Source organism: Notothenia rossii, assembly GCF_949606895.1.
Source record: "Notothenia rossii genome assembly, chromosome: 5".
Classification (NCBI taxonomy): Eukaryota; Metazoa; Chordata; class Actinopteri; order Perciformes; family Nototheniidae; genus Notothenia; species Notothenia rossii.
In genome coordinates this window covers 22,460,924-22,486,925 of record NC_136903.1, presented here as the reverse complement: position 1 = coordinate 22,486,925, position 26,002 = coordinate 22,460,924, and the positions used below count along the sequence as shown (strand labels likewise).

The following is a 26,002-nucleotide window of genomic DNA, read 5'->3' as shown; positions in this document are numbered from 1 at the left end:
TAGGAAAGATAATGGCTTTCTGAGCCTCATTGGAGTTTGCGTAATGCAGCATAGGCAGACACAATTTTCTAAAATAGCCAGTGTACTGTGAACAGAGTGGAGGTAGGGTAAATGACTGAAATTATTTAGATGCAGAGCAGGAAAAGAAAAGAGTTTGAGAAAGGGATCCCTATTCAAGCCTCACACACTTTACATGGTGCTCTCAGCTCCTTTCTGCTGTCAGCCAGGCAGTGAGCTTGTACCGAGGGGCCAGAGAGGGGCACAGCTCTTAAGCCAAGTGTCGATGGAGCAGGGAAACGTTGCAGTTGAGGCCAGGCTTAAGGCACTCTAATGCAAATGTGATGCTCGTAGAAGCACACATCAGTGATCTAATGAGCTTGTTTTGGTCCTTTCTGAGGTTTTACATTTTACAGGGCTACTTAAGAAATCTAACGGTTCAAAATGCAGATCATTCATCTTGATTCGATGTTTTTGGCTGGTGCAGGGCTATCATGGACCAAGCCAGCTCAAATAGAGATTGACACTTGTTCTTTATTATTATTTAATGGCGAACCTGGATCGCTTTGCCATCCAAAAAGAGTTTTGAAAGAAGAGGCTGTAAAAACGGGAACAATACGTGATGGAGAACAATGAGTTCACCCACGCAAAAATGCACTCACAAACACAAACAAATAGAGAAGGCCCCTCACTCAAAGTACAACTCTACCCAACAGCAACAGTAGAGCTTTTGTTCGGAGTGAAATTCCTTCACAAGTCTGTGGGTGCAGGTCGTCACTTGACCACCATCACCATGGTGACTGAGCTAGGAAAGGTCTAGGAGAGAAGGGTTGTTAATTTACAGGAGCCCGGACAGCAACGGCTGACTGGTCCTGAATCAAGGACGGGGATGATTCATACAGACTCTGGTCCCGGGAGTGACCCCCATGTGTGGCCATAGCCAATGGCAACGGGGCCCTTAAACAACCGGAGCTTTGAAAAGATTGACACTTAGCCTTGTTGAGTGGGAGGCAGGGAGGAATGGAGGGAGGGAAGGTATGACAAATGAAAGATGAAAAGGAAAATACACAACAGATGGGGGAGGATGAATATAACCTATTGAATTCATTTCATGAGAACCATAGATAACATAATATAGATGCTTAATACTACTGCCAGTCCTTCCAAGTAAAATGCACTCTTACTGTAATGCAAACATTTAATTTACAATTGAAATAGTCAGTTGCACTGCTCAGTTCAACGTTGCCAGAAGCAACTACAGTACCATCATCTTGCCTAGTGCTTGTTGCTTTCTCTCAGCCAAGAACCCCTCAACTCTGCTTTGTGAACATGCTTTAGGGCTAACAAAAGCAAAATGCTAAAACTGTCCTGAGTTCAAATACATGGGCAACGACATGTTCAACCTCGCCTAAGTGTACCTGTCAAGTGCGCGTTGGCTCTGATAAACTGGCACTATTACATTCCACTCCCACACCTCAGTCTACTGCCATTATATTCTCCTACTGCGCCATTTCACGCTCCCTCCCACACCCTTCTCTCTCTGCCAGTGCTACTGACGAGGGGCATGAACAGACCAACATCTCAGCGTCAAACACGTCTCATCCACAAAAACTGCACATGGATTAACTTGTCATTTTAATCTATAAGGCTGGCACTAATCATCGGGGTAGAACAAAGCTGTGGGAGAAGCTATTAGTGATTTAAAGGGATGCAAAAAGTGAATACATACAGAGGGGCTTTTAATCACCCTGACATTCTTTATTCTTTCTATATCACACTGACACTATACATCAATGTCCAGTTTAGTGGCTATGCTAATGGGGAGGCAGGAGTTACTGCTGGGTGTCAGCGGACAGTCACTGTATACAGCCCCGTCTGAATTAGTGGAGTTTATTTGCCCTGTAAATGGCAGGGCTGTGAGGACAGGTTGTCGAATACATAGTGCGTGTGCAAAACGGCAGATGCAGTGCTAGTGGATCTATTGAGTAGTTCTTACACAGCCTTAGGGGGATATAACAAACAGAAAGCTGCAGATTACTCTCTGCGGGAGGGGAAGCATCCCTAGAGTTTGATATAAGGGATTTAACTTTTCCGAGAGCAGTGCTCCATTCACAAAGCAGAAGGTTAAAACTGTTTATTCTACTGTCGGTTGGAATAGAGGGTGAGTGGATATGTGGGTGAAATACAACTTCATAATAATGTTATTGCTGGACAGACATTGTGCCAAATTCCCTTGACAATCACTGTGAAACAATTGACTCTCGCTGACATGCTTATCAAAAAGAACATGGAGTGTTTAATTACACACAGTCTTGTTCCCCTCTCCCAAAAGAAATGTTACTGACACTGTCATCTTAAAGATCTTAGCTTGTGTTTAATGCTTGGCCTATTTTTCATCAAACCAATCTGTGTCAAGGGTGATGTTGACTGCCAATAAACTCATGTAGCAGACTAATGTTAATTGTCAGCTTGCTGCCCAACATCTCCCTCTGACTGACACTTCTCTGGGGACATGTATATAGCTAATGATGACACTGAGAGGGTCACTGGTAAAAATACAAAAATGAATGGAACAAAATGTGTTTTGGCAATTTGCCTTTCTGGACCATGCAGGATAGTTTGTACTAGAATTCTTTACTTTGCAGATAAACTTTCTCCCTGTCTCAACAGGAGTCTTGGCATTACAGAATCTGCATAATATACAGTAAACATTGGGGCAGTGCGTAAACAAAGGCCTACCCTTGGGTGTGATTCTGTCATTGTAAGAGTGATATAAGAAAACCTTGAGCAGGCAGACTATAAATAATTTAGTTTACAATGCATTGTAATTTAAATCCCTTGTAAATAGATTCATCTAGCCGACAAAATAATATAAACATATCTGAGCCAGTGTGGTCTGCAGAACTGATGCGGCCCCCTGTTGTGTGAAGAATACCTAATTAATGTTTTGATGATTTCAAAGTATGCAGTCCTTAGGGGTTTTTATTTGACCAAATATTACATCAAATTAAATAGTCTATTAAACATGCAGCAGGGAAAGCTTACATCTTCCTCATGTGAGGGCTAAAAGCTACAGCATCTCATGAAACTGCATGATGTCAAAGCTTTACATTGTTTTATGTAGAGGAACACAACAACATTTGAAATGTGTTGTGTTGTCCACTAAAAGAAAGAATGCAAATACACGACCAAAACAAATGCATTTTATCCCTGTGAACACACAAAGCATACCTTATCTTACAAAATGCACAAAGCTTCTGGAAGCTTTTGACATCCTCAAAACATCCTCTAGCTCTCTGTTCCTACCGTTCCCCCTCACTCTGCTAGCTTTACTTTCTCAGAACAACTCCGGTTAAGAAAAAAATGCCACGATGAAACTCCTTTGAGATAGAAGAGATGAATGAATCACATCCTTCCACAGCCACCACCCTATCTGATCTCCTTTGTCTACTTGTTTTAATGAATGCGTAATGAGAGACGCTGATGTGTGCATTTAAAATCAATTGCTTTCCTTAAACAACTCTAAGGGGATTCTTAGTCACTTAAAAAAAAAGCATAAACTTCTGAGCTCATCTCTTATGAGTGTTTAAACTTGTCAGTGACGTGACTTTCAGGAAGTTTCTTGTGGAGGTTGCAGAGTTCTTCTTTTGACAATTAAATATGCAGAACAATCACTGTCAGATGTACTGTAACTCTCTTTGAGTGACTCTGTGCGCGTGTGTTTCTTGGGTATGCAGAGTGGCGCTCTCCCCCAGCATCTGACCAAGTCATGTGAGCCCCACGACGGTGTTTCAACAAAATTCATTGGAGGGGCGAACATGCATCCATCTTTGCTTTCCCTTTCCCCTGCTATGTGCGGACCGGCAGACCGGGGAGAGCAATGAGAAGCTCAGCTTTGCAAAACTAGCTTTCTTGTCATTTCTGTTTCCAGAGTAACGCTGCTCGGCCTCGGGGCTCAACTTGAGATGGATGCTGCCCTCATCTTCTCCGGCTTATCGCCACCCCGCATTCAGTTTTATCAAAATCCCTGTCTTTCTTTACCAAATCACCGGTCTCTCGTTGATTGCTTCCATCTTTCTGCCCATTGCTATTCATTGCTCCTCTTAACGATAGTTACGTTCTATCAGATTCAGATTCAGACTTCTATGAGTCCCGGATGAACGCCAGAGGCGGTGCTTAACACTGGATATGTCCATTGCACGCATGCACAGCTCGAGTACCAATAACAACAAAGTCTGTGACACCGGCTATATCTGCCGGTGTCGTCAGAGGATCTGTTCCCAGAATCTTCTCGCGAGCACACAATAATTCTGAGTGACAGGATACTCCCTTTACAGACAGGCGGTGCTTTAGCACTGGATGACTTATATCAACAATGTCATGAAGAATCGAAGCACTTACTTAACTAGCTGGAAGCAGCGGAGCTCGGCAAGAGGACCACGCCCAAAGGGTGGGGAGTGGCGACATTGACCCGGTAGAACCTGGAGAATGTGCGGCTGGTGAACACCCTTGGAGAGAGGGAGAGACCAAAGGGAAGCACCCGGAACTGATAGTGTCGGCCCTGAAAGGCAAACCTCAAACACTTCCGGTGGTGGGAGGCAATTGCATCCTCAAGTGCACGGTTGCGAACCACTCCCCCTGTGCGACAACACGAAGGGTGTCTGCTGTGGTTAGCATATGGAAGGGCAGCACCTTCAGGAATCTGTTGATTCCTCTGAGGTTCAAGACTGGACGGAATCAGCCGACATTCTTGCTCACAAGAAAGTACGCCGAGTAGAACCCCCTGGACTGAAGCAGAGGGTCTACTGGCTCGATTGCGCCCTTGGCCAAGAGGACGGACAACTCTTTGGCCAGAGCTAAGGCCTTCGCCGGATCGCTGACTGTTATTTTGAACCGGCCAAAGGCTAGGGGCCGGCGTGGGAACTGCAATTCGTAACCCCGGGTTAGGGTGGAACCACCCAAGGGTCGGAAGTACAGGCAGCCCAGTAGCTGAGCTGCTGCTGGGAAAAGCAGCCGGCGACCGGCACCGGGACTTCAGGGCCTAGCCCCCCGGCCTCCGGAGCCCCTTGGGGCCGCCGGTAAGGCTCTGAGGCACGAGGCTGCCTAGAAGGCCGGTGAACGGGGGCACGAAAGTCATTGGGAGGCGGTTGAGTGGGCCGCTGGGACCTCCGCAGACTGTAAGCCGGTGGATGAGTGCGGCTGCTAGAGGGGCCCATGGGCCTGCTGGGAATGGGCACAGGCCTATGAAGACCCGACAGATAAACCGTAAAACAGCTCTAAGCTGATGTTTGTGTCTAACTGTGCCAAATAGTTTGAAATCACTGATGAGGAATAAAAACACCAGAGGCGTAGAAAGCTAAGAGAATAGTGCTGCTTCTGTAGATCTCATTATCTGCCACCTCTGAGGAAGGATAACCAAACGCTCCTGTATATATGCCGTGATGATGTGTACGCTGACAGGCTGCATGCTGATCTCTCACTAGACTACTCAAATGAAGGAAACGCATGTGAAGACACTGAAGCAAATAATTATGGGTAAAGAGGAAGGAGCTGAACAGAGGAGGAGTGAGAGGGGAGAAAGTGAGGAAGGAGATGCTGTGCTCAGGTGGCTTAGAGCGGATATTGTATGCCTTATCTGTCACCTGCAGGTCTGTGCTTATTATAGAGAGGCAAAGTCAGCGCAGAATGTAAGGTGAGTATACGGTGTGTGTGTGTGTGTGTGTGTGTGTGTGTGTGTGTGTGTGTGTGTGTGTGTGTGTGTGTGTGTGTGTGTGTGTGTGTGTGTGTGTGTGTGTGTGTGTGTGTGTGTGTGTGTGTGTGTGTGTGTTAACACAGGAAAGAAACGCATAGAGTAAAACAGTAGTGAAGCCTTCACTCCCTCCAAATCGCAGTGGCTGATGATAAAAAATAAATAGACGAAAAAACTAAAAGGGAAATAATAACTGAGCTGATCTTCCTTGCTGGGTTCTGAAGGTCAGAACAACTCAGCGCTACACAAGTCAAATAAGCAGGAAACATTTGGGTCATTTGTGCTCTATGCATATAGAAAATACTATTAAATCAGTGCTGACAAGGAGTCTTTGGGAATAAAACAACACTCTGGAACTGGTACATTTCTGTGGTAGCTGAATTGAAAAAACATTCAGCATTTATATGATAAGAAAAAGATTAGATGGATGAAAATGTTTTAGAGATGGTGGCAGACTGATCCTCTCAGTCAACCTTAGCAGAACACTTTCTTTCTGTAGGGAATGGAGTCTAATAATTGAAGTCAGGAGTTGGGAAGGTATGGATCACAAAGCACCCCTTAGATCTTCACCGAGACTTAAACCTTCTGACAACATATACAGTATCTTCTGAGTAATTATATTACTGAATGTTATGTCTGACCTTGATTCCTAATTGTTTAATCCGGGCAAACATGATTTGTTCATACTAGGTTTTTTGCAGTGAGCAGTTCGAACAGTATTTGTTGTGAAGAGTGCACCAGAGTTGTTCACTTTTCAACAATAACATGGAGTGCAGTGAACACAGATCAATATTTCTGCATCACTCTCCAGGTCTTTTCAGCATTCTGTTGCTCTGCATTGAGTCAGGAGTTTGAGAAACGACAGGCTTGTGATGATGGATAGACTCTCTGTCTATCTTGCAAACACATACAAGTGCAAATAAATAAATAAATGCTTAATCAGCTTCACTAATTAGGGAGTTTAAAACAAAATTGATTGATAAAAATGAGTTAGTCAACTGTGAGGTAATACATCAGGTTGATGAATTACAACGAGCAAGAAAATGATCTCTTGCATGATTACACATTTTGCAGTTCGTCAATAGTGTCGGATCAGAGCCATTTTTCACGGCCGGGAAAAAAATGAACTGTGATTTCTATTTTAGAGAATGAATGGTGTTTAAAATTGCCAACATGATTTACAGTTTTCATATTCTCAAGTGTAATGTCTTACTGCTGCATAGCTCTTTCCCTCTTTATCAGAAAAAAAATGCGTTTTTATTCTTTCCGGGAAATAAGGTCTGGTAATAACAAAACTGTCTTTTTGGCTACTGATACTGAAGGACTTTCTGTTTTATTCTGACTGAGTAAATCAATATGACAGCATCACCTAGACATAGGATGGGGATACATTGGAATTATTTTAACATCAGGGTTGGACTGCTGGCAGAATCCATGTTGGATTGCCACTGGAAGCTCAGCCGAAGTGTTGACAGAAGTCGACTGCTGTGCCACCGTGGCAGCAGCTGTCTGTGAGGAGCGGAGCTGCCAGTGGAATAAGAATGGCATGCCAGATGAAAGTGGTACCTGCCAGCGAATAAGACACTCTAAACCAGAAATCATAATACTCAATGTTAGGGATGTGACTACAATGTCAACAATATCATTAGGTATTACAACAAGTGCTTTTGCTTATTTTTGTTTGTTAAGAACGTAGGAAATGCATACAGCAGCGCATGTCGTCTTTGGCATAAAGTTGAATATGTCAGTGGCTTTATGAATCAGCTGCATAAAACCTCTCGTAATTGATGTTCTGAGAAATATCAGATGATGTGACAAATTGAGTGACACGATCTTCCAAATCATCCTCCATCATTTATCCACTTTCTGTATCTACAAGTTCTGAAATATGCTGCAAAGTTCCCTGCCATTATTTCCAACAATTATGGCCTAATTGAAATAAATCCAGATTGATGAACGTAAAAGTTAACAACTAGCCTCATCCCTAAATTGTTCTTGATTGTGTTTTTGTTTAGGGATTGAAGGACGAAAATAAAATGAGTGAATATAGAGATGAATTGTATAATACTTTCTCTTCTAACTGTATAAGTTAATTATTTGGTTTCTTGGTATTCTATCACCTGTTGCTTTTTTTTCTGCGTATTACACTGTTGGTGAAGGGTGTCATTTATCCAAACAAACCCTCAGTAAAAACAGTTTGACATGTGTGAGTTAAAGGATTATGAGGGGGCAAGTCTCTGCTCCTAAACATGGGGACAAACATGCCAAACATCCTCAAGGTCTCCCTGCCCCTGTGTCAGATTCCCACAGCCAGAATAGATGTTTTATTTCCTTGTTCTTTTCATCTAATATATTTGACTGATGACTCACCCTGTTAGGGTTGAGTGAAGCAGGCAGGACCAACATGCAGAATAAACAGAAAAAATACCTTTATTTCAAGGTCTTTAAGGAACAAACGGAACACTAACCCGAGAACACAGTCAAAGACAAACAATGAACCAACAATGACAGACAGAAAAACCAGAACTTAAATACACACAAGACTAATCACACAAACAAGACACAGGTGAAGAGGGAGGAGAAAACACAGGGGCACCAGGTGAACACAATCGGGTATTCAGGTAGGAGGGAAAACAGACAGAAAGCGACAGGCAAGACAGGGGGTGAAGACTTTTCAAAATAAAACATGAAACCAAAGTCAGAAAAAGACAAGACAAAACACAACACAGGCAGATCGTGACACACCCGCTGTAGTTAGGCAGAGCTCCTCATCGCTGTTGTCCTGACAGTTGTCCTGGCCATTGCACAAGAAGCTGCGGTCCACACAGTGGCCATTCCGACACTTGAAGCGAGTCCCCGAGCACTCAGAGCCCGCTGTGGTGGAGGCAGGGCAGAGGTCAGGGTCAAGTGTTAGTTCAGACAGGGTTGCAGTGAGAGGTTTCAAGTTGCCTGTGAAACACAAGCCACTGTGTGACGTCTGTAGTGGTGCAGTTTTTAGATCTTGTTTTGTTTACCATTTTCAACACTTTCATTTAATTAAATTGAAGATAAAATATTGGGCATTTCATTTCAATCAGGATCTTAAGCGAGGCAACTCATCATAACAAATGTTTAGAGGGAAAGGAGTAAAGCATTTGATCTGGGTATGAAACTCAAACTGAAAACAAGAAATATTAAAATATCTCTGCCAGCACTATTACTTATTTTTGGTACATGTTCTGGTTTTGAGTTTAGCTTCAGCAAAATGAGGTAGAATTATCTTGTGTGAAGATCCAGAAAATGACACAGTAGTGACGCAGTATGTGCTGAGAGAGTGGAGCAAACCTCCATTTAAATGCTTAGATTACATTTGTGAGCGTGGTGCCCTGCAGGCAAGGAACACTGCCTCTGACGATGGTGAGTGATCGGCTTGATGCACGTTCCCCACAGGGAAAGCAGAGATTAGGTCATGTAGGGACAAACTGCATGCTGGATAATACAGACTACACCTGGATCTTCTTTTGCTCATATTTCAACTAAAGCCAAAGCTACAGATGAGTCAGGAGTTACAAGCACTGGCAACACATAAAGACGATTGAAACTATTTTTAAAAGGTAATTGAATTTGCTACATCCGGCATTTATTCATGTCACTACTATTATAATCTGCTCAAAATGCAGAATTTGATAGTGACTGGGGGGGGGCAGCAATAGTACAGGAATGGCTTTCTTAATAGAACGACGTCCTCGATTCTCCACTGTGAGGAGGGACATAAAGAAAACTGCTTCAAGTTTTCTAAAGCAATGCTATAATACTGAGCTGGCATTACGAAAATGAATGTAAAGCAAAAGTAACATGGTAGTGACAATCTCTGATCACACCTGCCCCATAACCAAATGTATAAAAGGCAACAGGTCCATGACTGTGTTTGTGTTGTGTCTCTTGGGAAACAAAGTTATAATATAGTTAGACTTTCAAAGACTGAGACTGGGGTGTCAGTTTAGTTTCTCTAAACTAAGGGGAAGAAGAGAGGAAAAGAAAATGTGAAAGATGAACTGAGATCTTAATTTGCATACTGTTATTTGTTGGCTGTCTTTGCCCTTTACAACATATATTTGTTTAAGTCAGTTGTTTACTCATAATTCATTGACAAAGCGTATTAAAAGGGGTACTCCAGCTGTTTAATTGCTCTTCCACATTGTTATGGTACTTCATGTCGGTCAAATTCCAAAAACAGTTTGTACTTAATCTCAAATAATGAATCCGGTCGCATCTTTTTTAGACATATCACTGCTGCCTGGTTAACACATCTTTCAAACTCCACACCCCTGTCCATAATACAGGATTTCTGTTATACTAGTATAATCTCCAAACCCAAATTGTGAACACCCTTATTATAACACTATAATAATCCGATTTTCTTTTTCTTTAGAGTTGAAAAAGCTCCATCAGAGCCAGAGAAAAGACTAAAACATTATTATGGTATTTATAATACGTGGTGCATAAATTGCTTTTCTCAGATTTTAAAGAAATAACTGCACTTATGTAAAGTTTGTATTAGTACTGTAGTACTCAAGCCAGCAATAGTCGTATAACTACAGATGCATATTATGAGTGGGGGGGAGTTCATCATGGAGCAGATTCTGGTAGCATTGGCATGAGACAGATTACATTTATTTGAATAAGTTGTTGTGTGAGACTTACTGCAGTTCTCCTCGTCACTCCCGTCAGGACAGTCACTGAAGCCGTTACAGCGGAAGCGCCCGATGATGCAGTGGACACCGTTGGCGCAGGCGAAGAATGTAGGGGCGCACTTTGACTTGACCTTAGCTGAGGACAGAGGGAGGGTTGTGGGAGGGGGTGGAATGAAAAACAACGGATTATTATATGTGATAATGATGCAGCAATTCTTAATGCACTACACTGTGTTTTATGACAGCATTAACCTTGGCCGTGGTGCTCAGAGAAAGGGCCAGGGGAGGAGCATACTTATAAGGACAGCTTTCTTAATGTTTTTTATATGATAATAGCACGCCCAGTTGCATGTTCTAAAATTAAGACGGCAAACCATCCAACAGTTAACAACTGTACAAGGTTCAACAGATAAACAGCTGTTTCGTTGTAGAGACAAATTGATTGTTCTTTCTTTTTGTTTGTTAATTATTATCTTCCCGTTCTCTTAAGTATGACAATTACAGAGTATGATCCTACGCACAAAGTACTGACAGCAGAGGAAAACAAGTTGACAAAAAAGGACAAACGAGGGTGAATCGTGAGGGAGAGCGTCTTTATGGATCCTGCCATTGATCAGCTTAAGCAGGCCACGGGTCTTATCTCCCCGGACGGGCCCGACTGTGACTGAGTGACGAGGCTGCAGAACATCAATGCCTGGCGTCCCCCGTTTAGCACTATCCCCCAGTTTTAACTCAAACACATTGATCTTTCTTTGCAGAAGGAGAAAAACAAGATTGCAGGTAGATGCAGACAAAGACATCAGATAAAAGAATAAAGCACCGCGCTTTAGCTCAGTCTGTGAAGTTTAAATGTGTACCCTGATGGCCACCAAAAAGAAAATCCAAAGATGTTTCACGACAGCCATTTATATTTACAGTTTATAATAATGAGCCACTTTTCTTTTTAATTCTGTATCATCTATCAGATCTCTGTTTCTCCAGTAGTTTGAATAATACCAGAGCTTTAACCTGTACATGTGGCTTTGTGTTGGAGCCACTACTGTTGTTATCACACTTTTTGGAAAGGTTAAAGCTACCAATTAAAACACTGAAACACACAGAGTGGAGGGGTGAGTGGGCACACCATAGGCAACCCAATGCAAGCCACCAACCAGTCTTCTGTTTTTTCACTCTACTGAATACAAAGGGTTGAATTGGCCCGCTCATAGGTTGGAATTGTGCCGTCTCAAATGCCAGTGGCGCACATTTTTCCCTCTACAATATATTTGTGGTAGGCTGATTGATGAGCTCTTTCAAGCTGCGGCGATTATGTGTAGCGAGGAGGGAGGGCATGGCATAACAACCACGAGGGTTTGGAGGGAATGTCTCCGGATGAAATGTAATCGCCGAACGCGGGAGGAAGCTGTGATATTGCCCGATTCCTGTATCTATAGTCTAGGAAACCTTTGTTTACCTGGAAAGCAGAGGCTCGAAAGCACCAAAAGCTAAGCAGTATATCACATTCATTCCATTCTAGGGAGAAAAACAGACACAGCTTAGGGCTGTAGCAACACATAAAAGACAATATACATAAACATACTGCAGTGGATGGGTATATTAAAATGAATCTGGCTATAAATAAAATAAATACAATTATTATGATACTATCTCTTTCATTTGTATATCCCTTTGATTTGTAGTGTTCGAAAAAAAAAATCTTCTATGCATAGACAGATCATCCTCACAGCTCTTTTTCCATTTGGTTGGCGGGCTTGTCTAGACGGACAACTCTGTTATTGCTCTGAGATTCCTCATTCACTCCCTCCCTCATCTAAATCCTCATTACCAGGATTCATCTGACCCAGTGTTTGTGTTCCAAATTAGCTAAAAAGTCACATGAAGGGCAAGCTCATGAGAGGAGATTCGTGGGTGGAAGAGAATCAGGGATAGAGTTAATGTGCTTCGCTGTATTCTGGGGATGGGTTTCCCTTTATAGCCTGAGCAAAGCAGTTTTCAGAGCAAGAAGAGGAAAATTAATTAGAAAGAGCAAGTTGAGGGTGAACGAAACAAACTTCTTATGCTTCCTTTGATGCTCCTGTGAAGGTTTCCAGTTTTGATTCTAGGTGTGGGACTTCATATTTAGGCAATGCTGATTCATTTCAGCATTTACTTGACACTGCCTTATTCCATCTTCTTCCCTTCTGTCGTCACTCTGTTTCTAGGTTTGAACTGCATTACATTCGTGCCAACTTTTCCTTCTCTCCTCTGAGCCTTTGTAGAAGTTGTTTACGAAAAAGCAGACAGACTGTTGGGTGGCTTCCAAACTTAGTTTCAGTGTTCAGCTGAGCAGCACAAATGAAAACGAATGAGGTTAGCAGTGGAGCTCGATTCTTTGAGGTAAGACTATCACTAGCAGAAAAACGTGGCTGGATTTCACTGCAACGAACAGATGGAGGGACACACAAACAAAGGCACGAAAAGACAAAGATAAATATACCCTCTCCCTCTCTTTTAATGAATAGCATTGTACTGTACTTTCTCTATAAATATGTATTTCATTCTCCTCTAGGAACAATAATAAAAAAGCGCAAATGTTTATTTTCAAAGGAAGAACAAATCTAGGCCAGAGTGTAGCATCATGGAATATTTTGGGTTGAACTCATTTGATGAATTAAGATGAGTTAGAACAGACTACTACTGTTTGTCTTCTCTTCGACGTTTTCATCTTGCCCCGTGGCTTTGAAAGTCATGTCAGGCTGAATCTGACAGCATAGCTCCTGTTGAAGATAGTTTTTTTTGCTCTTCCCCAAATATGCACCTCTCTGGCCGTCCCCGCACGCCTCCCTTACATCTCCCCAATTCCCCGGAGAACAGAATAACTTGCTCGGCACCGGTTGGCTTGGTCGTGATGGGCATGCATGATTGACAGTGTGAGGAGAAAGACTGCAGGAATAGAGTAACAAGAAAGAAAACAGTGCGGGTAGAGTGAGTGGAAGCAGATCGAGGCTACGCAACAGTGGAGACAGCTGAGGACTTCAAAGGTTTCTCTGACCTTGTAAATAATTTCCTAAGGGAGGAAATCAATAGGTAATGGAGTCAGGGTGTAAGCAAGAAGGGCAAGGGTAGTAATCATTTCGTACATTTCACTGTCTGCATGCTGGTTGTACACTACGATGACTTTCTGTGTGTAGGAAGAGGCATTGCAACATTATAGAGCTGCTACATTCATCTGAAGGGCCAAGCTTTTAAAAGGCCACTGGCATTATGAAAAGCCATCAGACTTTGTGTTAGATGAGGAAGAAAGTGCGGCTAGTATACCTTACAGCAGACGAATGTGCACAATATCAGGGATATTTCAACAACTCCAGATAAAAAGAGATGGAAGCAAGGGCAGTGAGGAAGCAGCAAGTCATCTGCCAGATAATAGCCTGGATGCAATATTCACAACAGAAAGCACAATGCTGCTAAAATCCCCTTGTTCGAAATGGAAGTGCCCAACGTTGTGATAAAATGATAAGGCTGCATTTCTTATTCTTTTGAAGATTTCGAAGCAATCATTTTGCCTAATTCCTGACTATCGATTGGATAGCATTCAGTCTAAAAGAGACTGTGGCTGAAGCTACAGTACACGGAGATGATACGGGTCGTATCCGCTACAGTTCTCTATCATTATAGACGGTTCGGCCACACGAAGCCGACAGGGAAACGCAGATAATGATAATGATAACGATAACGGGTCCCAAGGTGGGTAGATCTGCGGACGCAACGCTCTGGGGGGCCAAACGGGCCATACGATTTTGACCGGCGGAAAAAAATTCTGACGGAAACTCTGCCGCACGGTTCCCTTGTCCCTTTGAAGAGGGGGAGAGTTTGGTGTTTTTCATCTGCTGGTGGACTACCCGGGAGATTTACAGCAGGAGCACACGCTTGCCTCGGGGAGGGAGAAAAAGAGCCAGAGCCCTGGCCCCTGCCTCTCCCCACCTCTGCTGCTAAATCCACCGCGGAGAATAAACAGAAGGGCAACCATGAATGCTCGTGAAGTCTTCTTCGCTGCTTTTGGTGTATTTTGTGGTGGAAGTACAGCGCCACTTACAGGCCCGGCATATGTACTACAGCGTCTCCAGCGGGTCGAGCGGTCTCGTGTGGACGGAAACGTTTTTGGTGCAGATTGCGTGTGGACGGAAGACTTTTTTGATATCGAATTCGGTTCGTTTTTGTTACCGTCTCCGTGTGGCTAGGGCCTGTATGTACCTAATCAATATTTCATCCCTGCTATTAATTACAGCAGCTCATTGATCAGTCAGCCATTAAGGGCATGGGACACGTCAGACTTTCTGCTATTAGTGCCCCATTTTCTCTCCATGTTCTGACCTTTTGACTGCCTTTAAGTTTTTTGACTTAGAGTTGGGTTAAAAATAATCACTCTCAAACCAAGATGTGCTCCAGGTTTATGTCTCTAAAACTTCTTCAAACCCACCTGATTTTTCTTCCACAGTGTGTTCCCAAATGTACACACCCACACAAATATTAACACACTCACAGAGCAAAGAACACCCATGCACAATGAAGCAGAGCATACCCAGAAGACAGTGAACAACATATATGTCAGGTGTATATGACTCTTTGAGTTCATGTAAGTGCATTGGACATTGTTCTTATCACATAAGCACACACTCTTAATCTTAGCAACACCTTCCCTACACAAGAATGAGCCTTGATATCTAAATCATCTGTCTCAGGAGTCTTTTGAGCTATTTCCCTACTCTCAAAGATAGCTTTTATGTTGATAAGCATTTAGCGGTTTCTTTGAACAGAATATCTTGTGGGTATTTCCTGTAGGTCAGTAGATCAAAAAAACAAAAAGCTCCTTTGATGAAGCTCCAGGCCTTGGCATCACTGCAGAGAGCAATAATGTGATAATATTACAGTAATCCACTAAACTGGAGTCATTTTACTTCAAATGTCGTGAGGAGCTAACAGGATCAATAAACAGTGCATCAGATAATGAAAACTCTAAATTGTTATATCCCTCATTGTTATGAAGTATTCAAAGACTTTTTAACAAACTGACAAAACACCAGCCCTCTGTGTGGGTCTCCAATTTGTTGTCTTATGTGCATCTCAAAGAGATTAAATAAAGCAGACTAGACAGATCATCTTGTTAGCCCGTCAGATTTGTATTGCGACAGCTTTAGTGGGTCTTGACCACCCGTTTGGTAACCGTGCTTTAAAGAAAAGGAGGGTTCAACTATTAGTCATCCTACTTGGGAACATTTTATTTACAGAAAATGTGGCCTTCTAAAAGTAAAATACAACACAGAAAGGACAGAGAGGTTAAAGATATTGAACAAGTGGGTTACACACATTAACCTTGATCAAATTAGTATTATGCAAATTGACTTTAAGCTGAATATGATGACACGAGCAGCCCTTCAGTGTGGCTGATGTTCTCTGATCCATGCTCTTTTAAAGCCCCGGGGCTTGCTGTTGTCCCTTTTTGTTAAAAGCAGAGTGAACGTTGACATTTCAAAACATTTGTTGGTGTAGAATTGTGAATAAATGAATGTCTCCTCACAGAGGCCACGGCCTCAGCCTGCAGGACCACTAGTTTAGTCATTTTCTTTGAAATGTGCTCTTCTGTGTTTTCTTTCTCTCCCAGTGCATTTCTCTCCCCCTTGTTTGATTCCCCCCTTCTTGCTTTACACATCATGTCCACTCACCCTCTGGCCCCACCATGCATCTCTCCCTGTTTCCTGCTCATGCCCAGACGAGGGCAGAGAGGCTAATCCTGGCTCTGAGGCCCAGTGAGCTCCGCCGGCTCTCCTCCTTCTACATTCTGTCAGGATCCATTTGGTCTAACACTCTCGCAGGCTGTCGTTATGGACACCAGAGAGCAGGGTGGTACTTTTGACCTCTTTGTGTGAGGAATTAGTCAGCAGCCTATCTCTGAATCACTGCTAGAAAAAACCCTCAGACCTGTCAACACATATATACGTATCACACCCTCATAGAGCAGATGTTCAAAAATTCTAATGTTTTCATCTAAAATTCAGTTATGTGCTTCAAAGCAGAGGTTACATACAAAAAGATTTGGACTTGATTAAAAAGATCTGTAGGGGAGTACTGGCTACGCACAGAAGGACAGTAATACAATAAGCTGCGTCTTTAATGCAATAAGACTTTGGCTGGAGATATTGCGTATCTTCTCTCAGCCCAGAATGTTATTAAAGAGCTACAGAGAAAGTATTTACATGATTTAAGTTGACCCTTGTGCTATAGGGGACCGGAGGAACAAACAAACAAGAGAGCAGTGGGGCTTGGTAGGAAGGAATACACATGCCTTTTCTAGCAAAATAAACCATCCCCTGACCATTCGAGACCATTCCTGGCCTATGAGGCGTAGCAGACTGGGACACATCTAAAGCGCATACATAAATAAAGAGTTGAGGCAAGCGACTGCAGGCCAGGTTTTCGTGATTCTATTCTAAACTTCCACACCCACAGATAGCACTGGAAAGTAAATTCAGTCCAGTCAACAAAAAAAGACACAAAGGAGTTTTTTTTCTGCTGGTAAAAAAAGGAAAATCTGCCAGACGTAAGTCATGTGTGGGTGGTGGATGGTTCGGTCTTGGGAGCAAGTTTCAACAAATGCCATACAGCATAAAAAATAATTGATCTTTCCAAATCCATATACATTTGTTATGGAGCTAAAAACAAAAACCAAATTCTCCTTAACGAAACACAAGGGAGGTTTTAGTACATATAAAATGACCTTTACCTCAAGCTCTGCATACATATTCCTTGGATCAGAGACACCCACATGAGCACAATGTGCTGGCTGAAGAGCGTGGGCTTACAGGGAAACTACTCGCTAACTTTAGCTGTCTTCTGGTGCAATGATATGTGGTCAAAAAGGTAGACTGGCCCATGAGCAAAACATAGATACAGTACCGGTACTTGTATATACTGTATTCACACACATTCTCTGTGTTCAATCTGCTCTCATCCCTGGGCACTCAAAACATCCCTATTGAAAGAATACAAGTTGTCAAAGTGTTAAAAAAAATACACACACATCCAAATTAATTAAAGAAACATGTTCTTAGAAACCTCTTGACAGCGGCCACCTGCTCCTATTACAGATGGACGGAAATGTAATATCCTGGGGTTGTCAACCCTGCTCAGCCTCTATGGTAATGACTGTATTGCGACGGACAGTGGGCAGACATCTGCAGGTGCACCGAGTTATTTATAAGAAAAGTCTGTGTAAAAACAATAATAGAATGGTGCAGTGATGACGTCTTTTATAGGCTGACCCCAAAGTTAGCAACGCAAGCGGTCCCTCGGCAGAAAGCAATGGGATTCTTTTGCTGCATATTGGAATATTGCAGAAAAAATAAGCTCTGTTGCAACACATGTTTATGAGACATAACACATTTCACTCATCAGGATAATGTTAACCAATAAGCACCGCTTTGTGATTTGTGAGATATAATCTGATCGCCGGAAGAAAAAAGTGAACGTTAGGCAATAAACAAAACCACATCACGGTCCCATGGCTGCACATCACCACCACAAAGCGAAAGGCATGATGACGTTCACTAGTTTATTTATTCCCTTGTTAGCAACCACTGTTTCTTATGACATGTAGAAGCTTTTGATATTCACGATTGGGGCATTTACTGACGTATTTCATGTGTGAAAAACTCATGTTAACCACAGACTTTATTTCAGGCATCTAACCATAAATATGTTTAAAAAAACATAGATCTTTGGAAGAGGGAACCGGAAGTGTTAAAATGCTAACTTATGTCAGATTTTAGGACTCATTCCTGCACCGCTCTATGTCACTAACTGAAAGAGATTTTCTGAGGAGTCTGCATTGAAACAATATTCATATAGCTCAGACAGAAGGAGAATAAGTTCTTTCAACAAACTGTCTTTCAAGTTTGCAAATCTATCATCTCCCTCTGTTAAATATTTATATATATAACTGGGAGTTTGTGTGTTTTCCTAGTGGGGGGTGCCTAATTATGACACTATTTGCAGAGACTCCAGTACTGCGGTCTCAAAGCTTTCAGGCATTGTGTTCTCCTCAGACAATAAACATCCAGACAGAACTCCTGCTGCAGCAGCTATAATGAGTCCTCTTCTAGACCTCCCCTCCTTCCGTGACTCCCTCCCCTCCCCCTCTCTCCGCCTCTCCGTCTGTCCCACAGCCCCAATGGAACCAGAGCTTTGTCTGGGGATTTTCACAAAGCACTCGCCGGATATATCGAATGACAACTAGCCATCTATTTGAGAATAATAGGGCCCACTTATGCCGAAGCAGATAATGTACATGTTGACAACAAACACAAATAATCCTCTGACAACTGGAGAGGCAGGCTTAGGTGATGCTGTATGATAACTTGCTTTTATCTGTAGCGGCAAAGCATGTCGTGTCAATGACAGACAAAAAAGTCTTGCTTGTCCGTAGATTCAAAGCTAAAGTTCTGGAGGTGAGTTTGAGTGTTACAAACGGACACACAGACTGTGTGATTAGATGAAACAGGAGCACTTAATGTATCTAATTCTGTCTCAATGCATGAGAACATTATTTCTTCCAAGTTGGACAGTGGCTGACAGTTTAAGGCCATTGAGTGTTGAGAATCTGGGGCACAGAGTCCGTCCATCTATACAGTGTGAGACTTTGTTTTAAGTAACAGGGATGTCAGTAGCAGAGGTGTACTGATGAACATTGTCCAGGACAGCACTTAAAAAGTTTCCTATGTATGTATTACATAATAAGACCAAGGCATCACAAACTTAAGAGATTGATTGCTTTAACTTTGAATGTGGGCTAGTGTGTGTCTGTATGTGTGTGTATCATGGGACACAACTTGTTTAGGACCAATCTGCCTGTTCCTTGAGCTTCCAACAATAGGGAACAGTGAGAGAAGTGACTGATGGGGGAGGAGATGAGGAGAAAAGGAGAAAATTAGAGAGGTAACAGAATGGAGGACAAACCTAATGTGATTTTTTTTTGGCAGGGATTTAGCTGGGTAAAAAAAAAGGAAAAAAGAATCTCTGCAGGAAAATGGTTATGCTTTTATAATTGGAAACAAGCGTCTGTGAAGCAAATTACAAGCCAAAAGCCAAAAATCATCTGATGAGATGGAGGAGCAGAGAGGAATGAAAATGGTAGTGCGATGCAGTTAAAGAGATGAATATATCGGGGGAGGGGGGGTTTCCATTCAGAGCGGCGGGGCCTCAAAGTCAATCTTCATCAGCAATCCCATCTTTGTGTGGAGCTCCGGCTACAGCGGGATGGGGAGGAGGAGGAGCAGCAGACCAGAAAGATCAAAGCCAACTAAAAGTGAGGATCAAAACTGAAGTATTACTAGAGCCTTACAGAAGAATTATGCGTGGGCTACTATTCCTGCACGCACAAGTAATCGGCCTTTGCTTTGATGATATTAAATGTTGCCCTGGTGTTAAACTGGGGCCGTGAGTCTGGCAGGGAAGAGGACGGGTGCACGCTTTGGGGGAGAAGGGAGGATGGAGGAAGGAAGTTCATTTAAGTTGGCAAATAATTAAGTCTAAACGGCCCTTATGGCTCCATGGGTAGCAAGAGGGAGAGGCAGAGTTCAGGAGTGGAGGAGACATGAGGTGACTCTGAATATAGGCTTTCTGGCTATATTGCCTTAAGCCACAGCGGGTAAAAAAGCATTTGATAATGAAGTGTGAAAGGGAACTTACGACAGCCTTTCTCATCACTCTTGTCAAAGCAGTCAGGTAATCCGTCGCACTGCCACCCGCCTGGGACACACTTCCCATCCCTGCACATGAAGATTCCAGGGATGTTGCACTCGGTGGTGAAGTTGTTCCCTGGGAGCGACTGGCTCTCTGATTGATAAAAGACAGAATGACACAGAGAGAGAGAGAGAGAGAGAGAGAGAGAGAGAGAGAGAGAGAGAGAGGAGGACAAGAAGACAGCGACATTAAAATCTCACTCTATAAAGACATTGAACAGGTGGCGGGTTGCTGCATTGGAGCAATGCTCATCAACACAGAAGACCTTTATTATATCCATCCTCTAATGCTCGCAAGAAAATATTCAAGGCAATGGCTCTCTTTAAAAAGCTATATCTATCTGCTGGCAAATAAAGAGAGGATGATCTTATGAATACAAAAGCAGAGGATGTTGTTTCAGTGTTTACAGCATTGCGGGCATAACATAAAGAGCTGGGCACTATCTTAAATGGGGGCAGATAGGGGACCAAACACTAAATAACACACACATATAAGCAAAGCCCTTATTTACGACTTGGACACAGATGCACAGATACACACAGACTTCAAATAAAACTTAATCATCAGAGAGCATGGGCCCCGAGCTTGCTTTCCGGGCAGTCCTGGTTGACGCAGTGCAGCTGTGGTATAATGGGCTGGAATGTGAAACATGGCCTTTTGGCTGGGGTTTGACAATATGCAGTGGAGAGTTTAGCTCGTAAACAAAACTATAGGGCGGTAATGAGGAGTTCCGGACAGAGCAGGGGGGGGGGGGGGGGGGGGGGGGCACTTTCATGCTGCGGTGCTGAAACTGGGCTCAGCTGGTGTAGGCCAATTCATTATACGCAGGAGGAGTACCGGCTGCCAAGAGGTGTGGACCTGCAAGTCTGAATTGACAGCGTGGTTAACCAGTAAATTGACTGATTGGGTTACTCTATAAACGACCTCCCTTTCTTACATGATTCCAATTTGAAAGGGCAGCGGTGTGAAAATGATAAAAGGTGCTACACTGAACAGTTAGATCCATATTACCTTTACTAACTGACCATTGAAACACTCTTCATAGGGATGTAAAGACATTAAATACAATGTGCTATAACGCTGTTTCAGGAGAAGGTGCTTCTTCTGTTCTCTCAATATTTAAAAATAAACCAGATGAATGTGTTCACTTAGTGCAGGGTTTGTTTTCTCTATTTTGTCATTACATTCTCGGCAAGGCAGTATTCATTACTGAGGGATCCATTGTACGACGGTAGAAATTGAGAGCAAGCTTTGACCTTTGAATGTTGTCTGAATTCATAACCAGAGCTCATGGTTCGCAGTTAGTTGATATTCACTGACTAGATGTAGCCCGTTCTCTCTGTACAGATGAGTAACTGACACATGGATATCATTTGTTCTTACATCAGCCCTCTCCTGCTTGTATCGCAGCAGGTTGTAGAAACACTATAGAGTTTCTCCCTTGAATGAGACAGCACGACCCCTCTGATCCTCTGTGGGGATGATGCAAACCCCTCTTTTGTCTCTTGCAATAAACAGAAGGGGAAGTGAGTGATACGGAGAAAAGACTCTTGTAATTTATGAGGACTTGAAAGCGGTCCAATTTCCATTTCTCTATGGTGGGAGGAGACGCCAAATGAAAATGTTGATGAATTCATGCAATGAAAAATTGTTATGCATAGGGATTGCTTTTAAAAACAAATAGGAGACTGTTGGTGCCCGCTTCATAGTGTCGCCTGTGTGGTATAATATCTCAGTAAATAGAATAACACCTATCCCAATGGTAGACCATTTCTTGTAGACAGCAAATTGCCACAGTGAGCCTGTTAGATATATAAACATCCATTCAGGTATGTGCGAACACGACCAACTCTCGATTTTGTTTTATCTATCTGAGAAAACACCGCCGTTTCCCCTGGCTCTCCCCCTCCTATCCTTGTTTGTTCATTCCTTTTTGACAATGGGAGTTAGAGCTGCACACTTCAGAGAGAAATGGAGGGAGAGGAAAAATGACAGAAGTATAACTCTCATATAAAAGGTAAATACTGCAAATTCAAAATGACTCCTTTTAAGCAGCTTTATAAGACTTCTTTTTTATATGGTATGTAATGCAAGGCTTTTTCTTTCAAGATAAAAGCTACTTTGGGGGTTTAAATGTGTCAATATTTCTTACTTACACATATTTTTTTTATATATCTAGAAGGTCCTTTTTACATTACATTTCATTGGCTGACACTTGTATCTAAAGAAACGTACAACATGTACATTCACAATGAAGGACTGCTGCATTCATTTATAATAAGACAAACCATTGTAAGTAATACATCATACTTTTGATTGTGTTGATCAGCCAAGGTACAGTCAACACAGGTGGGTTTTAATTCAACATCGAAGATGAGCAGCCTTTTATGCATAACAATGGCAGAGAAAATTGAAAAATATTTTTGCAAATTATTCACATTATTTCCTTTGAATATGTGCAAATTGCACAGTAGCGGAGAGATGCTATTTGCTGTGCTGCACCATTAGGAAGGCACTTCTCCCTTTTAAGGTGCTTTGACAATCAAACGGTTTATTTTGGTCTTATTTAAGCAGCCTCAAAAGCGGTGCAATACTTGGGAATTTGCCTCAGCTTCTTTAGAGTTAGGGCCACTCAATGTCAACATAACAAATAAACAAAAACATTTCCATTCTCCATTCAGACCCACAAAGAGCAAGGATAGGAGGAAGCCAGGTGGAGTCCCTTCAAAGCGCCGGTGGTTCGAGAGGCATCAGGTTAATTGGAGAGTTGTTTTGAGAAAGCGAGTGAGCAGAGAGAGGACACTATGTGCTGTATGAGTTTGAGAAACGGCTGAAATAATGAATAAAGAAGGTTAGCAGCAGACAGCTCATCTTTTCCCATGAGTCTCTGACACCACCTATGGCAACTATTTGCAACACTTCTTGCATCCAGGTTGTGAGTTCCTCAGCAGGCTCGACACATCTTATTGCTTTACCTGTCATTCTATCATAGAGTACAGCGGTTCAACGTTGGAGGTACAACATGCCCACCTCATTACCACAGTAAGTGTGGCTGCACAGCTCATTACAGACTGCTCTGTGAGCTTGTTAACAGAATAATAACGCACAAAGGTTCTCTGTGGGCACTGCAACACTCCCAAGGTCACCTAGATATCTTTAATGGACATGACAGTTTCAATGCACAGCGACTCACTCCTTCATATATGCGTTTAACTATTATGTTGACAATATCTCGGGGCATTCTGCACAGCTGCACAATACTGCTGTGTGCAACTGTGGTCACATGGTGGGTGTGTGAGGGAGAACTGGAGGAGATAAGGCAGGGATGACGCTGGACGTCTCTGTATCTTGCAGGGGGAAGTGTAGACCAATTACTCTGGGTAAATATTGACTCAACTATCCCTTCCTCTGCACACCACCCATTCCCGCCCGCTACCATGCCTGTGTCCACTAAGGCCCTATTTAGACTGTTTAACCTAGAGTGCAGCATCTTTCTGGGATCAGTTGGATACTTTAAGAACTAAAATGGGACTCGTCAGGGCCAGTGTTGCATTCACATGATCCTGACAATGTTCCCAATTACCGAGTTTGGAAGAAGTTATTCCAACTTTGGTATGATCATGAACTCTAAATCGTAATGTGGAAACAAAATAGACTGTAAGATATTTGATATGTCAAAACCTTTAAACAACATGATGAAAGCTGTTTACTAGCTGAATTTTCCAAATAGGGAACTATTTTTTACGGTTATTCTGACCACATGAATCATGCAATGTTAACTAAAGTAAAACATAATTTGTGTATGTGCCCTTTGTTATCAGCTCTAAAATGTAATAGGTTCTTCCTTGGCCAGGGCAACAGCCTTCCACTAAGTTTAATGAAAATCCCTCCAACAAAAATACCAATAAACAGACGATAATATGACCTCCTTGGCCGAGCTAATTAGCATTTACATCCTGCTTCTTCCAACAAGTTTTACAGGCTCACTCAGGGTGAAATTCTTCCCCCTCTATCTTTATGCTCAGCTGCTGTTGCTGGTAGTGTACGGTTTATAAAGTGCATCTCTCCTACCACAATTATAATTTAAAACAATAATTAACTCCCATCATAAATATGAGTCTACTTTTCTAGTGGCTCGGAAGAATACTAAAATGATATTTGTGACATTTTTAGCAATATTTTCTGTTACGCAATTTGTCCTCATCTCAAGTTGAGGAAGTGACATGCAATATCATTCTTAATATTTTGAGGACATAGGTTTGTTTGTGCATGCATGGACACGCGAGTCGTACACTTATGGCATCCTTCTCATTTAAAGCTATTTCACTGCTCAACAGTTGGTGGTGGTAATGCGCAGGTTAACGTGGTGGTGTGCCTGAAAATGCAACGAAGAGCCTATAAGATAAAACATATTGATGGAAACAATCCAGAAATCATAATATTAAAATAAGTGTCTTTGCAAATGTTTGATGAGTAGTTCTACGTGTTTATAAAGTGAGTAACATTAAAAACATGTTTACCAGAAAACTCCTCAGGGTATCTTTATTCAAAACACTTATTTCTGGGTTAAAGCAATACATGTATTCTATCTCATCCCACATTAAATGAAATCATGAATTTTAAATGTTTCTCCTGAGTATATGTTTTTGACATGTGTTTTAAAAACGTTATTCCTTTTTTTTTTGCATAATTGGGATTGAAAATATCTGTGTGCCACAATCTTTTTAAAAGGGTTGTTAATTATTCAATATGTTTGACCACTGTTGCCTATTTATAAAAGCAAAGCTCAAGCCAAAACATAAATGGCAAGCTTTCAAATCTTTTTTTCTATGATTTTCCTTGGGTGTACTTCAAACGTAATGATTCTGGAAATGGCAGCTTGGAGACATCGGCACACCCAAAGCAATTCTCTGAATATGCAGACATGGAGCTCACGAGGCAGCCACACCCTCATGAATATTATCATCACTAAATGTTAGCATGCCGCCCTAACACTAGACAGCTAATATGGTGCTGTGAGGAGTTAATACAACAATATGTAAGAAAAACATGTAAACAGTGTCACCTTAGTAGGTAAAGGGGAATAAATGAGAGGGGAGGGAAGATAAAGTAACAGCTGGAAAAGGAGTCACATAAACCATAGAAATACAAATAAAAACAGAGAGGTGGACGGTAACATCATTTTCTAGCCTCAGATCCTTGGTAATAGCCGCCCTGAGCAGGTTTTATTCCCTGTGCTCTGCGCATGAAAGGTCAGTGGTATAAATCGATATCTGAAATGGCTATTGTCTTGGCTGTAACTGCTTTAACCCTAACTTCCTCAGCAGACTCTGATGTTTGACCTACATTGATTAGCCCTGGGTGAAAGGTTGAGCCCTGGACTGAAACAGCACTAGAGAATAACTGGAGCTGCCTTTACAGTATAAGCTGCAGTTGAAGTGAAAGTAATAGAAAGGCTACAGGAGAAGTATCAAAATAAAATGTTTAGAAGTTGACTTTTCTCCATAGGACAGAAAGAGCATCTGTCCTCCATATACAGTAAACCCATGTTTTCATCACAGTATAATGTATCCCCATCTTCGTGTCCCCAATAATACACCATACAATATCAAACAGTCTAGATAGAGTACCGGTAAGTCAAATTACATTGCAACTTGATCATATCAATGCAAACATGGACGTTAAGGTCTGCTCGCGTTGGAGGATGAGGGAGGAGAGGATCGAAAGGGCCTTGCTGCAAACAAAACATGGTTTTTCAGGTTCAGGAAATAAACTTACTTTTCAATTATCCACCACTTTTAATGGGCTG

The 26,002-nt window shown here is 42.2% G+C and overlaps 1 protein-coding gene across 2 annotated transcripts in view; it reads right to left on the bottom strand.

Moving 5' to 3' along the window:
• Window positions 1–26,002, bottom strand: part of ldlrad3 (low density lipoprotein receptor class A domain containing 3) — a 79,211-nt gene that overhangs the window by 26,086 nt on the left and 27,123 nt on the right. The window contains exons 2-4 of one of the 2 annotated variants that reach the window (XM_079682810.1): window positions 20,140–20,286; window positions 10,430–10,555; window positions 8,492–8,620 (exon numbers count right to left, since the gene is read on the bottom strand). In XM_079682810.1, coding sequence (XP_079538936.1) covers window positions 8,492–8,620; window positions 10,430–10,555; window positions 20,140–20,286 — 402 coding nt within the window. The remainder of the gene's footprint in view (window positions 1–8,491; window positions 8,621–10,429; window positions 10,556–20,139; window positions 20,287–26,002) is intronic. The other variant, XM_079682811.1, reaches the window with a different exon arrangement.